The sequence below is a fragment of the Urocitellus parryii genome, chromosome 12 (assembly GCF_045843805.1).
Source record: "Urocitellus parryii isolate mUroPar1 chromosome 12, mUroPar1.hap1, whole genome shotgun sequence".
Lineage (NCBI taxonomy): Eukaryota > Metazoa > Chordata > Mammalia > Rodentia > Sciuridae > Urocitellus > Urocitellus parryii.
In genome coordinates, this window is record NC_135542.1 from 56,818,023 (window position 1) to 56,836,223 (window position 18,201).

General features: G+C 39.5%; 1 protein-coding gene across 5 annotated transcripts in view; it reads left to right on the forward strand.

Annotated features, from left to right (window-relative positions):
- Ltbp1 (latent transforming growth factor beta binding protein 1) overlaps positions 1-18,201 on the forward strand; it is a 389,989-nt gene that overhangs the window by 219,727 nt on the left and 152,061 nt on the right. For all 5 annotated transcript variants that reach the window (XM_026395397.2, XM_077791690.1, XM_026395561.2 and 2 more), the window contains one exon: positions 14,847-14,949. In XM_026395397.2, the coding sequence (XP_026251182.2) occupies positions 14,847-14,949 (103 nt within the window). The remainder of the gene's footprint in view (positions 1-14,846; positions 14,950-18,201) is intronic.

An 18,201-nucleotide genomic window follows, 5' to 3' on the forward strand; every position in this document is an offset into this window, starting at 1 on the left:
CACCCCTATCCCCATTCTGAAGAGACAAATAGATGCACTTTAGCTTTTGCTTAAAGAAATAGGCATCATTGAGAGATTAACAGGAAAGCATGAGCTCATCAAAGTGGAAAGTATCCTAATTATATGACTAAAAGTACTTTTTAAAAAGTCTCAGTACCTCTGTCACAAGACTTAGAATCAAGACCAAATATTTCTTGGTTTCCATTGCACGGAAGCCAGAGAGAAAGTGGGAAAATCAATGTGATGCCTATTAGTTCCAGGAGATAGGAAGAAGAGAGATGGATGTATGGAAAGATGGATGGATGGATGGATGGATGGGTAGATAGATGGATGGATGGATGAATATAGATGTGGGTGAGACACTCTGCAGACTTTCCAAATCTTTTCTCAGTGATAGGAAATGAATTTAATGCTTGTTTAAGGAGTTGGGACATTAAGCTGTGCTTAGAAGCCTGCTCTTGAATTTCCTTCCACAAACTCTTGTTGATGTGAGTATTACTGGGGTGAGATCTAAAATTGTAATGAAAAACTAGTTTTATCCTGACAGAAAAACTGGAATTATCCCAACACTTTTCACACTGATTATTTCCCTAAACCGAGTCCATAAACTACATAAGTAGATGAGAAGTCTGAAGAAGAATGCTAATAAAACATAGTACTAAGGATTCTCGGCCTCTCACTTACGCAATATCCCTTATGTGGAAAGGAGAACCGAGTCAGTCAGGCCGGGTTGGCAGATGGTAGAGGTGAATTTGTGGGCCTGTCCCTCTTCCTGTTACCTGAGGCTACGTGCCCTTAGCACCAGGGCCCTCCCAGGTGAGATGAACTAGGGCCAGGGCAGTAGCTTCATCTTTTGGAGGTGCCTCTGGGCAATGATAAGGGTCCCTTCAGACATCTGCCTTCCCCAGGAGCAGAGAGCTCTGTGTGCTGATTGCATTTACTGAGACTTGGCCTCATTCAGGTGGAATAAGTCATTAACACCAGGCACTTCCTATGCCATCTGGGTTTTTCTTCAGTGTCCCTCTCAAGCACTCCTTTGACATAATCTATGAAACATTTAATTGAGTGTTAGCGAGTCTGGTTGTCTCCAGTGGCTCTAACATGGCTGTTCCTAGTCGCCATCCTTGCCAAACCTTACCTGTGTCAACAGAGGAGGGTATCATTGGAGGGGGTGTGCACATCTCAGGAATAGGTGCTGGGGCTCTTAAGTGTTTGCTGGTCGTGTTCCAGCAACCTCTGCCAGAATGACTTCGGGCAAGGGCCCTCTTGCCTGGAGTCAAGAAGGATCAGTAAAGACAGGGAAAAGATCCAAAGAGGAAAAAGGCTGCATGTGAAAGGAGACATGTCTGCATGTCACTGGGCCTCTGCCAGGGAAGGGGAGAAGTTGTACTTGGATTAGGAATGTGGGGCTGAGACATTAGGATAATCAAATTATAGATTCTAGGAACTGGAGTAGAATACTTCAGAGAATGGGTGGGACCCAGGCATTTCCCTTCCCATAGCCTAGCATCCAGTCTTCACCCAGGCACATGTCTTCTGGGAACTCAAGTGTCTGTTAGCTTCCAGTGTTTGCTCTCCTTGGCCGGTTCAATAGAGGAGCAAGCTTGAGCTTTTTCATTGGTTTTCCTGACCCTGCCTTTATCATGACATAGAATATCAAACTTCCATATTTTATACCTCTAGGACACACTAAAATATTATGCCTATTAATTATTAGACTTCTGTTTTTACACGGGAGTAGACACTAAAGGTAATTATGGACCAGCTCAGGGGGCATGAAAGTGGCAAGATTTTATGGTCATTATATTTGAAGATAACAGTTCTGAGCACGTTGGATATAATTTTCAGAGACCATGGCTTGAATCGAAGGTCAATTTAGGCTCTGTATATTTGTACAAAACAAAGGTTTAAAGATTCACAGCTGGTATTTCTAAGATCTGATGTTGTTTCTTGGCTATATGCAATCCCTTGGAATTGACATTTGCTAAAGTGAAGTGGAATCATCTGGATTACTAACAAACCAATCCTCCTGGATTTGCCCCATACAGTTGTAGTGAGAAGTGGTATTGCCCTATGCTGAGATGACAAAACTGTACCCTCTTCTCTGCCCCTCACCTTGCCCAATAGAATGCTCAACAAATGATAGTACTATCTCTCCTTTCCTATCCTTACATTCCCCCCCCTCAGTTCTGATTCTTTCCTTGTATGTATGAAATAATTTATATATAAAATTGAATATTCTGTTTCGATGAAGTCACTTCCTGAGACTCTGCATTTAATCTGGTGATGGTTAATCAAGGTTAAGTGAAGTCAGTTTTGACATGGCTGGTTTAAAGGATTTGTTTCCAGAGCCAAGAAAATTAGTCTTTGCTGGTCTTCTGCTCACTCATTTGCTTTAGTTTTAATGAATCTGAAGGCTTCCAATGATCAAGTCAACTCTAGTGAGCAAGGATCTGCCACCGCTGAGGATAATTAAAACACATTTTCAATTCTGAAAAGAAGTTTAAACTTTGAACAGAGGAATTCTAAATATTTTGAACAAAGACAGCAATTCCTCCAAGATGACCGCTTCTCAGAGAACTGCTTTAGAATGGGCAGGCTTTAGTGAATTTAAGAATACCATCTTAGCATTCTGTGGCTTTGGGGGCAAGCCTTTTAGTAAAACAGTGTATTTTTGTAAAATTGATAGATGGTAGACCATATTTTGCATGTATGACCATATTTGACCTTCAAACAATATGAGGGGCAGGAAAAGTAGGTATTCTTGTCTCCCATCTACTTATATGAAACTCAAAGCTCAGAGAGTTTGGGACTGGTTTGTATAGATATGCCACATCATAGCTCTCATTCCAGTTGAGCAAACTCACCACCACATCTCTTGCTCCCAGTTTCTTCATTTTTCAAATAAGTGGATTAGCATAGAAGATTACCAAGCAATCTTGAGCCCTGCATTACTCTAATTGTGATGATTTTGTCATCTTTCCTCTTTTCTAGAGTCTTAGATGACACCGATACTTATAACAGGGAGTGTTTCTATAACAATCTATAAAAACATAAAATATAGTGAATACATATTTCAGTTCCTCAAAGCTAGACTGATTTCAGAGACTCCTCTCAAGTGTCAGTTGCTCCAGAAAGCTTTCTGGTACTTCTTCAATTCACACTGTGCTCTTTTCCCTGAATTCTTATTACATTAGAGTCTAATCAGAATATTTTCAATTTAATTATCTTAAAGTTGTTGTTTTTGTATCTCTTTGCTCTTCCCCACAAGTTGTGCTTTTCAAATGGGCAGTGTGACTTATGAATTGAGCTTAGTACAGGGCAGAGATGAATCATTTTTAAATAGATTCTTATTCGTCAGGTTAGGCTAGGCTGTGCTGCTAAAACAAGTAAACATAACAAAAGTTTACATTTTGTATGCATTAGACAGCTGATAGGCAGAGGGTCCTGTTCAGAGACTTGGGCTAAGGATAGTTTTATCATGTTACTTCTGTGATATTCAGAATACTTGATATCTCAATTCTACATCAAGGGAAGAGAGGTGTTTCCAGGGACACTCATTCCTTTTCTCAGTCTTTTGTTCAGAACAGGTCACATGGCCCTGTCTGCTAGTGCTGTGGACTGAACTATGTCCCTAAAATCAATATTTTGAAGTCTTATCCTCCAGTGTAACTGGGAAATAGAGACTAAAAGGAGATTATTAAATGAAGTCGTAAGGGTGACATGATAGGATTAGTGTTTTTAGAGGAAAGGACACCAGAGTGTTTGCCCTCTTTGTTTCTCTTCCTGCACATTCACAGGAAGGTGAGGTCCTGAAAGCACACAGCCAGATAGCTACTGCCTACCAGCCAAGAATTGGCCATATTTATACCTTGGTCTTGGGCTTTCAGCTTCCATAACTGTGAGGAAATAAATGTCTGTTGTTGCAACACCTCACTTAAAGTTTTTTGTTTAGCAGCCAAGCTAAGACAATTAAGGCTTGGGGAAACACAGGGATACAAGTGGCTCTTCGGTGAGCACGATTGTTCTTACCACAGTGTCAGGGCAGTGGACAAGACAGACATGGTTCCCAGCTCTCAGGGATATAAATGAACCTGTTACTTTTATTTGTGGCTTTCAGTTTTTCTACACGACTTGCAACCAAACCACAGGTAATTACTCGTTTTGAGTTCTGTGTAGTTGAAACAGAAGAACTGAAAGCTTAACTAAATAAGAGACACGTGTTATAATTTCACATATAGTGCTATGAGTCCTAAAATATTTTTAAATTCCTTTCATTATCTCTATATAGTCAAAAAGGGACCTAAATATTTTGAAATTCCTTTCATTATTTCTATACAGTCAAAAAGGAACGTGGCAAGCAATGAAGCTTAATAGAAAATTTCTTTCAATGCAGTCATAGAAATAAGCCCTGGGGGAAACAGGGTCTGTACTCATCATTTTGGAGGTGATCTGGTTGCTATAGTAATAATACATGCCTATCTGTCCATCTTTATTTCCTGTCTCAACATGAGTCTTTCTTTTCAGACATGTCCTTGGCCATGGAACTCAAAAATGTTTGATCTACTCACCATCAAGGCTAATGGGAATTTTGATCGTCAGAATTGAATCATGACAATACTTAATTATTCTTCTTGCAACTTAGGAACAGCAAAATCACACATATCACATACTCAGGCTGACCTGACCGTTGAAGTGTTTAAATGACTGCAGAGGTGGAGAAAACCGGCAGCCGAAATTTGATGTTTTTCTTTAGAAAAGATGTCAAGCGCAATCATAAAGTTCCACATTTAAGAATTTTTTTCCCTCTGTATGTTAACTTTAAAAACCATTTTTGCCTTAGAGTAACTTACAAAATACCGTTTCATAAACTGAAATAGTTGCCTGGAATTCCTTGAAGCCCATGGTTTGGCTTCAGTAGGCTTTAAACAAATACCCTGTCAGAAATCAATGTGGATACATTTCCAGCAGTTAATGCCCTAGTCACAGTAGATACTTTATAAAATCAATACCCAGAAATATAGAGGATTATGGTTGTATCAGATACCCCAAATGCCTAACATTGTTTTAATTACTCTAATAAAAGAAAGCTGGGTGGACTTTAACTTTTTTTTTTTTTTTTTTTTGCTTATAAAGAATGTTCTGCTCAAGCCAAAGCAAATTTTTTTTACAAGTTCTTTTAGAAAATCTGGAAGTATTTAAGCGTTTTCCTCTTCTTTTTATGAGACAATGCCTGTTCTTCTGCCAGTGCTCCATCATACAGAATTCTCCTTTATGACAGTGGACCTGCAGAACAAGTTGACTATATTGCTCTAGTTGTATTAGTGATAGGATTCGGAGATTTGGAACTCTTTCTTGTTGGCACATAGAAATAAACATATTCTTAGGGACGCTGAAGAGTTCTTAGGAGGCTTTCCAGTTTAATTTGAAGCCATAGTTGATCCAAGGGGCTAGAAGAATGCCATTTTGTTCAGAAAGTTGTCAAAATGGAGACTTTTTCTAGTGAAGAGACTGAAAATAGGAGTAAAGAAAAGCTGCAATAGAAGTTTAGATTAGCCCAATCCCCTTATGTGTAGTCAGTGCTTTCCCCCTCAAGGACCTCATTCTGGTTCTTATGAAAAGAAGTCTAAGATTTCCAAAAAGGGGACTCACATTCCTCAAGTAGAATCATAATATTTAAGAGTGTAGCTTTTGTTTGCCAGAATACCTCAAGGTTTTGGGTTGAGTTGTGGAAGCAATGAGCTTCTGAATATGAAAGGAGGTGAGAGCAGCACTTGCATGGGTGGATAATTTATCAGACATGCCTGTACAGTGCTCATTGATGGGCCATCATGGGACTTTTGCATGCATGCATTATAACCTACAAAACCTTCATCTCGCTGACCATCGTGTATAATTCCTGAGAACATGCCTATTGATAATAACATAATTTTCATTATTCATTATAATCTCAAAAAGACCCATTGAAGATCCATACTTATTTTCAGATAGGTAGATCTGCCTTTTCCTAAAAAAAAATTATTTTAATTAGGTATATATGACAGCAGAATGCATTTTGATTCATTGTACACAATTGCAGCACAAGTTTTCATTTCTCTGGTTGTACACGATGTAGCATCGCACCATATGTGCAGTCATACATGTATCTAGAGTAATGCTGACCATCTCAAGATTGGCCTTTTCATGTGTGCAGGTTAACAGGAAAGGGCTGGCATCAAGTAGGGTCAATAGAATCCATTAAGATTATCACTCATCATGTTAGTCCAGATCAGAATAAAAGGATCAGGCTAAGCAACATGTGGCATCATGGTATCTGGTGTAGCAACCTGAAGGCAGGAAATGTCTAAGGAATGCTGCTTCATAGGGTTGCCCTGACATAGGAAACATGTCCACCACTGCTCCCTGGCTGCCCTCAGCCCTGGAGCCTTCGAAGAATCATAGAATTTGGGAACATAAATGAATACTAACTATTAGTCTGTCTTAACAACCTTCTTGATGAGGAGACTAATTTCTAGAGAGCTAAGTTACTTTGCTTAATGTTCTCTATTGAGTTTGGGACTGGTAGGGACCAAAACTGAAGCTTTCTGGATCCTGGTCAAGTGTTTTTTTTTTTTTTTTCCTATTCTACCCTGTGTTTTAGGCCATCTCTGCTCAGGATAGAAGACTCACAAGAAACCACAACTATCTAATCCTATAAGGACAGATATATTCTCTGGGACCTGTCTTGGCTAGACAGTCACATAGTCAGCGGGGCTTTTTGATCAGGTCATGGACTATTGAGGGGAGGGGAAGTTTCTGGCACTAACTAACACATGGCACTATAATAAGGAGGACCTTGATGTTCCCAAAGTGAGTTCATCTGCTGCTTGAATACTGGTTTTAACAGGTAGAATCATGATTCAGAGATATCAGGTATTTCTTGAGCATTATTAAAATGAGGTCCATGTAATTATTAACTTTCCACATCATTTATTCACTGAGCATTTGTTATTTTACTAGACAGCATTTTTGAGAAACATCTCAAGGTCTCAAGAATATCTTCTTTCTCTTCTGTTTCTATATCTAATTTAAATATTTATGTTATACATTTCTTCCCTGTTAAGTTGAATCTGTGATGTTATACCTTCAGTAACTATTGGATTGCTTTTTCCTTTTAAATAGATCCAGAATGATAGAGAAGAATCCTGGAAAAGAAGTATAATATTGATTGGGAGCCCGGTGGTGCGGGCCTTATGGCTTTCTCCAGGAGAGTCTGTCTCACATGTATGTCTCAGTGCTCTCAAGAGAAGGAAGTAGAGGTTGAGAGGTTTACCCACAGTCCTGTAGGTGGTAATTGGTAAAATGAGGATTTGTGAGCCATGTTTGTCTCTTTGCAAAAACTATTTGCCAGTGACTCAATTATGGGTCAGTTTTACATTACTTTACACTGGGCCCACACAGATTGAAATTGCGTAGAAAGTTCAATTTCTCCTTCATAATGCACCAGTGTTGGCAGACAGGTGGATGTCTGGGAATTCTCTTGAAGCCTCTTTACTGCAGCTGGGTGGATTTGTTGGGGAGAGAGTTCATATGTGCCAAGTTTAAAAAGCTCCCTTCTGCTATCTGTTTGAGGAGAAGTATAGTTAATGGGTCTTTAACCCAAATTTATTTTTTTTCTTGCCCTCTGATTATTTCTGGTCATATTTATCTTAAATATAATTTTTACCTATGAATGATATACTCTATCCTGATTGATTCTTTTTTATGTATAAGGGGAAGTATCAAACATAGAAAGTATAGCTATATAAAAACAATCTTTTTCCCTCTTATTCATTGATATTTTTACTTTTAAAAAATAACAGTTATTTAGTTAGAAGCAATCCAAAACTTTAGTTGGGAAAAGAAACTATGAAGCTTCCTATCCCCTGTCTTGTGGATGATTTTAGTGCCCAACTAGCAATCACATCCCAAATATGGACAACTCTCCATGGTTTAGCTCTACCTCATTCTCTGACTTCTGACACCCACTTTCGTTATTCCTTCACGTTCATCTTGCCTTTCTCTGTCTCCAACCCCCCTCCCCCCCACACACAGTCCTCCCCTCAGTTGATATGGTGTAGTGTTTAGCTAGAGCTGCTCCATCTCTCTGGAATCTCCTCAGTAGCACCCTTGAGTCACTCTTTGTTCCAACTCTTGCCTAAACACAGTCCTGCTTACCTTGCAAGAGACAATGAATCAGACTTCTATTTTATTTTGTGATTTTCTTCAGTGCCAATTCTAAGAATGGTTTTAAAAAGCTGAATTACTTTAACACTTGTAGTTATGTTTATTTGCTCCTTTGGCTCAGTGCCTTATTCTGATTTGAGAAAATGTTCTTTATTCAAGCTTAAAGTATTTTATACTTTGTTATATAATGGCTCCTGATAAGAAAATAAAATTATATATATATATATATATATATATATACACATACACACACACATATGAATGACAAAGGTGATTTATAAAAGGTATTTCATTATTGTCATTTTTAAAGTCATTTTGAAAGGACTAAGTCTTCATGAAGTGGTTACTTTTTTTTTTTTTGTTACTTTTCTGAACACCTTTAGCAAATGCCCCCTGAGACTATCGTATGAATGGCATGTTAACGCTGATGACGGGTTTTGCAGGGGAGGGCGAATGAAGCCTGGAATCGAGACCACACTCTGCTTACCAACTCAGTGTCTCGGATGCATTCCGAAAGATTGATTGCCTTTTTCTAGTCCCATCCCTGCTTGTACCTGTATCCCTCATTCTCACACCTTTTGAGGTTAAGGTTCTTTTCCCACTGTCTCATTATTGGCCCAGGGAGGCAGGATGATCTGCTGGAAATCTCACTGGCAGTGAGAGAGCTGGGAATTCAATCCAGATCTTGTGACTTTAGTCCAGCACTCTTCCTTTCTTATACTGCTGGATCTTCCTCCTCCAGGACTCTGTACAGGACAGCAAACACTGCTGGAATGATGGTGTTGTAGGTACCAGCAATTTAAGGCTTGAAAATTAAGCCTGACAAAACCACACTTCAATATCTATCACAGCATTTCTAAGTTACTGTTCATGTCTGAAGCAACTCCAGTGGTGAGTTTTTAATTGACAAAAATTGTGAGCACTGACTACTAAGTGATAAGTTTTGAACTGCCATTCCCCTTACAAATTCATAAGGAAGTCTAAAAACAGCTGTCACCACAGCTTAGCTCTGAGAATTAGGAAAGTGCTACCGTGTTACCTCAAAATTGAGACTAAAGTGTGAAGATACATATTTTTAATCAGGCCGAGGTCTTAAAAAGTCTTTTCACAGTAATTTGAAAATGTTTGACAACTAAATTAAAAGTTTTCAAAATTAGGTTTTTATAACATTGCTTGATGATTATTTTGTGTTACAAAGGTGATAACATGGATATCTGTGGAATAATTGTAAAGATTCTTTTTTAAAAAAAATACATTTTTTAGTTGTAGACGGACACAATATCTTTATTTATTTTTATGTGGTGCTGAGGATCGAACCCAGTGCCTCACACATGCGAGGCAGGTGCTCCACCACTGAGCCACAACCCCAGCCCTAATTGTAATGATTCTTGAACAGCCTAACCTTCTGAAGCACAGTGCTAACAGAGTTATGAAGATAGAAAGGGTCAATGAATTATTTTCATACACTCAAGTTTTCCAGCTGTCATAGCCATAACACTGATGCTTCAAGGCCAGTAGTTCTGGTAGTTTTTTCTTTCTGTTTTGTTTGCATAAAGCTAGTAAATGGAGGCTTAGATGGGACGAGCACCTCTGGAGATGTGGAAATGAGAGAGGAGGAGATAAGGCAAAAAGGAAGTGGTTGGAGGTGCATCTGTCAGACCCAGTCCCATTATAGACCTGAGAACAAACAGCACAGGTGTGTGAATTTGGCTCCAGAGTATAGTAATGGATTTCCTAAATGGAATAATGTAGACGACCAGGACATATTGACCATAGGATTTTATATCTGGCAGAAACCATGGAGGTCATTTGTTAATATCCTGGGCCTCACCAAGAGGTGATCCATTAGGCTCAGCTCCTGGTGAAGATGTCAGCAGCTTCCATTATCGAGGACATCAACTGTTGACAAGATCTTGTACTTAAAGAGTTGAGTCTTCTCTCCTGAGGTTTGTCACCTTTTGTCCTGCTAGTTCCTTCATCATGCAGCAAGCTTCATCCTGTGAATGGATCTCAGTGCTGCCACCTTGTCCACATAGTCTTCTTAGCTCTACTTTTTTCAGTTGATTCTCATAGGGCCTGCTTTCTAGAACCTTCATTGTTCTGCTTGTCCTGCCCTAACTGGGTCATGCATTGGCTAGAACCTGGAAAGGGGGGTATAGTGTCCCTTAACTAAAGCCCAAGTTCTGTGAGCTTTTTAAGGAGTTAGAACATGTTGGTTGTTGGACAGGATAGTTTTTCTGTTTCTGACTTGACATAACCTTGTATTGGGTTGTAAATTTAACACATTTCTCCTGGATTGTTTATACCTAGGATACATCCTGAAATGATAGACAGACTTTCTCTGAAAATGTGATGGATGACTCACATGGGAGAAATTTCATTTTTGTTTTTAACTTGTAAAAAATCATCTCAGCCTGAGCATATAAATGTAATTAGAGTGAGTCTATAGCCACATGACTATGTCTCACCAAGAAGTAGAATTTATCAGTCTTAGAGAACATCATCCCATGTCATTCTTCCTGGTGTGATCTTCTGTCCCACCTTCTTTTCCTCTAGGTCCAAATGAGACCTAGTGGTGTTCTGTGACCTCTTAGGTGAGAGATGTGAGTAGGGCTAAAGAGATCCCTCTTTGGCAGGTGGCACTTCTGAATGTACAGGGATACCTTTTCATATTTAAATAAGCAAAGGGACTTATGTAAAACTTTCTGTCTTGTAATCATGACTTCATCCCTTGTAGCCCATTCTTATACTGTGCAGACCCAGTTTTGAGGTGAACACACAGTGTTGTGGTACCACCTACGCTGCCATTTATTTCATCGATTTGGATGGCTTGTGCTGCTCTTGGCTGTGGACCCGCAAAAACAAAGCCATGGGATAAAGCAGCCTGAATCATGTAATGAAAACCTTGCACCTTATTGGAGGCCCAGTGGAGAGAAATGATTTATTTTTATCCAACCAAATAAAACATTCTAGGAATCCAAGGTGAAAATTGGATTTTAACTGCTACTAACATTTTGAGCATATAAAATCAGCAAGTGTTGAGTGTTTTGCTTGATTAAGAGAAGAGTCTAAGGAGTCTGGTCGAGGAATGATCTGCACAGGATGTGGACTGGTGTCTTTTGTAAACCTGATTTACAAAATAGAAATAAACACTAAGCACATTTTGGCAGCCAGTTTGTAACAGTGGAGATCTCTGTTTTTATTTAGTTCCCAGTCTTACACCCGGATCATTGTTCCCCCTTCCTCTCCGTCCTTCATTCTTCAGGTTTAAGCCTTTTGTGATTAAGCTCAAGGAGTCTGGGAACTACCTGGAATCAGTTTGTTCTCATGTTGATTGTGTATTCCTTCTGTGTATGTGTGTGTGTGTCCCACCGTGTCTCTCTGCCTGCCTGCCTACCTTTTAGCACATTGTTTTGTCAAGTCTTCCTGTGATCTCTGAGACTGTTCATCTGTGGCCTTGGTACTTCTCCAGCCCCAGGGGCTTTGCTGCACACCTGGTAGTGCCCATACCTAGCTGAGAACTCCATCTGCAGTCAGACTTCCTGAGTCAGTAGTTGGTGTCTGGCTCACAACAGGCAGTGGTCACTCAGTAAATGTTTATCCAACTGAGTTGTTGTGCAGACAAAATCCCTTATCTGTCTAAGGAGCACATGCTATGTCTCTGCAGGAGTGACAGCCCAGCTTCATGTGACTTATGATCCTTAGCCCTTGCTTACTTCCATTAGGCTGTTATCAGTGCCTTGTCCAGAGTTGTATGTCCTCCCAGGTTCATCTCAAAACTTTCACCTAATTCAAAAGGTCTTTTACACTAATTTCTATTTCAGAGAAATTCATTTTGTCTTATAGAGCCATTTCCTGTGGAGTCTGGGTACTTGAGACACTGGCCTGTTGGACAGGGCACCCACAGTTCACTCCACCTTTGCCTCCTATTCCCTGGAGTATCTGACAGACAGGAGGGCTCTCACAAGGACGTCTGGAACAGGGAACTTTTATCTATAACAATAATAAATGATAATGGCACCGATAGCTTTGTACCTACCTGCGTCCGGCATAATGCTCAGCCTTGAACATACATTTTCCTTTTAACTTTTCATGACCCTATAAGAAAGATACTATAATTCACTCTATGTTATGGATAAGAAATTAATCTAAGATAAAGCATGTGTGGAGTCTTACTACAAGGGTTCATACCAGACCTCTGTAACTCCTGAGTTACACTCTTTGTTGGGGTGAGGGGGATTGAACCCAGGGCTTTGTGCACATGCTAGGCCCCAGCCCCAGACTATGAGTCACTTCTGATTTTTAAATATTTTTTTAGTTGTTGATGGGCCTTTATTTTCTTCATTTATTTATATGCGGTACTGAGGATCGAACCCAGAGCCTCACACATGTGAGCCAAGTGCTCTACCACTGAGCCACAACCCCAGCCCCCATGAGTCACCTTTTTAACTGCTTTGTACTGCTTTTGGAGAGCACACAGCATCCTGTCAATCATTAAAAATAATAAAAACCTAAGGACATCAAAGCTACAATTTAGCTAAAACTTCATTAACTGAGTTGGGCCTTCTCTGGTGGATTTTATGATTTGGATATGTAGTCATTTACAGCCTCAGTCAGAATGCTGCTTGTCTGGGCCTGGCAGGAAGGAAACGCTGCCCCAGGAGGATTGCCAGCTGAGTCGTGTCTACCTGCTGCCCTTCTTAGGGTCCCCACCTGCCTGGACTTCCCATCACCGTGGGGCATGTATGCTCACTTCCGTTGGTTTGTCACATAGCTATTGCCTACTTGAATGGACTAATCTAGTTTAGTAGTTCTTTCGGTTGTTTCTTCCTTCAGTGTTTACTGAGCATTAGCGGTGCATATTGGGAGGTAAAGCTAGCAGTATACATATGCTTGTAACTAAAATGCACAGCAGAGCAGTGGAACTATATAGAAAGAGTTGTGGAGTCAAGAGGAAATGGGCATGACTGGGACTGAATTGAGGGGAGTCTCTTCAGAGCCAGGTCCCATGGGATGAATACAGTTTGGGCGAAGAATAAGGGAGAGAGCATCCCAGGGTAAGGAAAAAGCTTTTAAAAAGACATGGCCGGTTCAGACAGGGAAGGATCCTGTGGCGTGCCTGAGGGATAGCAGAGATTGCCCAAGGTAGGAGTACGGAGGACCTTCTAAGTCATGCGGGAGTGTGCAGTTTTCAGACAATGAAGAGCCACTGGAGATTTTTAAGCAGTAGAGTAATGTGATCGGGTTTGTCTTTGAAAGAATGACTCTGGAAACTGTTGGGAGGATTTTGTAGGGGCTGAGGTAGAGTGAGGTAGAGTGAGGCAGGTGCTCTCTGTTTTATGCACAAGGCAGGATGGCAGGTGGCTTAGTCTGCACAGCAGGCGAGGAGATTTCAGGTAGGCCTCCCTGCCCACCTGGCCTTTGGATTGCTTTGCAGAGCAGGCTCTGTTTTCTTTGGCCCTTCCTCACCCTAGTAGTACATCTACCTTCAGGACCCTGCCACTCAACCCCAGCTGATCTCCTATGGTTGACCAAGAGTCTCACCTGTTCTTAGTATTTAACAACAATGTTGTTTCTATAACTCCAAGCCTGGCTTTCTGCCTCAGGCTGATCTTGCTTGAACCTGCCAGCACCTTCCTAGCTTGGCTGACCTCTCTGGGTTAGACTGCTTGGCTGTCTGGAGGCTTTGTCCCTGCTGGAGCAGATCTGGCTCAGCCAACAATCGTTTCTTGTACTGTCCTCTCATGTCTTATCCTTCCTTAGGCCTCAGAGTTACAGGAAGACCAGAAACCTCTTGCAGGTGGGACTTGTAGTACATTCCCCAATGTTACACACACACACACACACACACACACACACACACACACACACACACTACAACCTCATAGCTCTGTTCTCTGATAATTGACAAGAGAGATTTAAACAGCCAGTAACAACTAAAATTTAGAAAGCTTCTATTAAGGACTGAGGGGCCAGGTGTGCTGTGGCACATGCCTATAATAATTCCAGTCATTCTGGAGGCTGAGGCAGAAGGATCACAAGTTGGAGGCCAGCAATGTAGTCAGACTCTAAACAACTTAGTGACTTGACAAGACCCTGTCTTAAAATAAAAATAAAATTAAATTACAAAGGGCTGGGGATGTGGTCAGTGGTTAAGCACTCCTGGGTTCAATCCTCAGTATAAAAAAAAAAAAAGAAAAGAAAACATGGCTGGGGTGGTGGAGCAGTTGGCAGCATATCCACAGCCCTGGGTTCAATCCCCAGCATTGAATGAACAAATAAATAAATAAACAAACAAATAAAAAGGTTTATAATGATTTTTTTCTATTATAAATTTATTTTTATGGAAAAAAAAAGACACTGGAAACTTAAGTTTTATAAAGTGCTCTGAGCAGTGAGAGATTTTCAAAAAACTTTAAAAATGCCAAGGTGCTCCTTTTTGGACATGTGCTCATTCACTTTTGGGTTGCATTGGTTCTGGTCCTGGTATTTTGTTTTAGTTTTATAGTTGTTCTTTTCCTCCCTAATTGTGTTGATAACAAGGGAACCGTTTTATGACGTGACTGTGAAGCACAGCAGTGCTCCTGAGCTGAGCATCCTGCTCTCAATTAACCTTCATATTTCACACCTCATCATTGCAGTGTGGCAAAGCTCTCCCTGGCCTTTCAAAGCAAGAGGACTGCTGTGGAACCGTGGGTACCTCCTGGGGCTTTAACAAATGCCAGAAATGTCCCAAGAAGCCATGTGAGTGACATTTCATCATTCCTTTGTAGATGAAGGGAACATACCTGTTTTCTTGTGACTGCTCTTTTAATGATGAGACAGTATTAGACATTTAGAGAACTCTTGCTGTATTCTAGAACACAGGATTATGCTATATACTCCCAGAAGCCTTACATGTCTGTATGCAGAGTTTTCTTATTAGCTCTGTTTTTTTTAATGAGCACAGTTAGCAGTTGCCTTCTCCTGTTGGATTCTGATGGGGAAAAAAGTCTTCTAGGAGGTGATAAGCTAAAATGGGCTTCCTTATCTCTGGGAGGGGGAACATAAGACGCCTTTTGGAATGGAAAATAAGTACAGTTATTATTTCTGAAATTAAATTCCTCAAATGAAACTTTTATTATTATTCACAACTCATGCTATAGTTTCTGTGATAATTTTAATTTTCTTTAAAAGAGAGACTAAAATGAGGAAAAGGATTGGTTGCCAATTGGTTTATCAAAAAAGAAGAAAGTTTTCTTTGCTGGGACACAATACTTTCCCTTTTTCATAGAACTAACTTTATACTGCCACAATGCTTAGTAGCATCAATATATAACAACACCTTCATGCTTTGAGTTGTCTTTAAAGAGCTTTGGAGGGGCTGGGGTTGTACGTCAGTGATACAGCGCTTGCCCAACATGTATGAGGCACTGGGTTCAATCCTCAGAACCACATATAAATAAATAAAATAAAGGTATTGTGTCCATTTACAAATAAAACAAATTTTAGAAAAATACAGACCTTTGCAGAAGCTGTTGATTTGAATAAACTCAGGTTACACCTTCCCATTCCTCTCTTCTCAACAGTAGTTCATATTTTTAAGTTTTTGAATGAGGTGTTAACTCTGGATCACTGGTTTCTAAGGAATACCTTTTGGACAAGTGACTTGTTTTAAGCTGAACTTTCTTACATTTCCTCGTTATGTTTTTGCTAAGAGAGCGAGTCACATTTTTCTGTCATCTCCTTTGCCTCATGTAGCTTAAGAGTTTTATAATTGCTTTTTATTCTTCATGCTGCAAGCAATTTCTCATTTGCTTTAACTGGACAATTTTTATTTCCTTTTCTTAATTATCTGTTGATTGGATCCCTATTCTCAGCTGCCTTTTGAATCTATGTTCAATCTCAAGGCTGCCATCTTGGAATTATTTCTGTATATCTCTTTCTTATGTACTATTTGTTTCTCCAGCATACTAATTTGTTGGAAATAATTGCCTCTCACTTGGATTTCCTTACCTCTCAAACTTACAAGTCCTCTAAATGCCTAAAGCTAATTTCACTTATTTTCTCGATACTGCTCTCAACTCCTGAAGAGGATTAACTTGTGGAAATGCCTGATGTAGCTCCTGAAACTTAATGAGTTCATCATTGAGGGAGATATCTCATAATAAGAATATTCCATAGTGAGAGAATTTTCCAAGAAGACTTTTCACATGGACTGGGTGATGATTCACAGCATGGATTTTTAGGAGTATGTTGGATGGTGATGGTCTCTCCTCACTGGATGATCCATTTGCTTAGAATTATTTTGACAGTTTGACCAAAGGGATCTCTAGGATTTATCTGGAAGGATTTAAAGAGCAGAGTGCTTAGGGCTAGAATGAATTTAACTCCCAGCTCTGTCATTTGCGATTTTTAAAATTTATTTATTTATTTATTTATTTATTCTAAGTAAGTATATATGACAGCAGAATGCATTTTGATTCATTGTACACAATTGAAGCACAACTTTTCATTTCTCTGGTTGTACATGATGTAGCATCACACCATACGTGCAGTCAGTCATACGTGTACCTATGGTAAGGATGTCCTATCATTTGCTGTTGATTCTTATGGGCCATTAAACTGTAGTCTATATCTAAAATGTCAAAAAAAGCATCGTCACCTACCCTTCATTTACCATGTATGTTGTCACAATATTGTGGAAGGTGACATGTTTCCTGCTGTCAGGTCTAAGGACTGAGGATGAGACAAGTTCTTCTAACTGTTGTGGGGGAGGGTGCCAAGATTTCATTATTTAGCACGTTCTCTATCTTCTCTCTTCTTTTTCTTTTTTATTTATTTTTTATTTATCTTTGAGTATTTATGGCTTATCTGCTTCTCTTTCCTCCCTTTTCTAAATCCTAAAGCAGCAGAGAGTGGCAGACATTAAGGATAAAGCCTTTTTTTTTCTCTTTTTATTATTTAACTTCCATTCCTGACCCTTTGTCATACTTATCTACGATTGCGTAATCTAGGAATGAATTTGCCACTTTATATGGTTTTGTTAGCTCTCATTCTTAATCTAGATAATGATTTGAGTTGTGTGTGAAAGTATGAGGTTTCTGTTACTTTTAACTGAATGTTGATGAAAATAAATTCATATGTTGGGTCATTTAATGTATAAAGTTGAAGAGACTAGTTTCAGCCAGAAGGCTAGTGTGGATTATGAATGAAGTAAATTATTAACATCTTGACATTTATTCTGTTTGCACCATCTTGAGTGACTCACTCCCAAGAAACACACTCAGGGTCACATTCTTCCTGTGTAAAAAACTTTCCTTCCCCCGTTGGTTCTAGTCTCTAAATCATATTCATTTTGGAAGAGATCAGACTTTCCTTGGCTTTAGATGCTACACTTTGGTGTTCCATGCCTTTTTTTTTATTCAAAGTAATTCAAACTTCAGTTTTCAAGTGGCTTTTATTTAATACTTGAAGTTTTTGTTTAGCCACAAACAGAAAGATCTTTCATTGTTCATCATTTTTTTTTTAGCTGTGAAAACTTAATTTTAAATCTGCAAATGATTTCATTAACTAGTCCGTAGTCTATTAGAAATGTGCTTTGTGTAAACAAGTCACTTGTCCTTTTAACACTTTTAGAACAAAATTAACAAAGAATCCTAAGCTGAAGAGCACTTTTAGAGATCATCTGGTCTGACTTTCTGCCTTGAAGTAGATTGCTGTAGAAACTTCTAAAGTTGTTTTCTCTTTTGTCTTTGAAGAATTCACAGGCCAGAGATTGTCCACCATCTCTATAGGCAGCCTATTCCAATGTCTTCATTCTATGGGACCAGACTAGGCATAAGGCCAAGTGGCTGGATGTGGAGATTTCCACATGACAATGTCTCCCCTCTTGTAACCTCTTGCTCCCTGAAGTTAAGCACTGGGGAGGAATAGATAATTGGTGATAGAAATATTCAATAACCTCTTGGAAGGAAATAGAAAATATTCATGTGATTCTTTCAGTTAATGTAATCA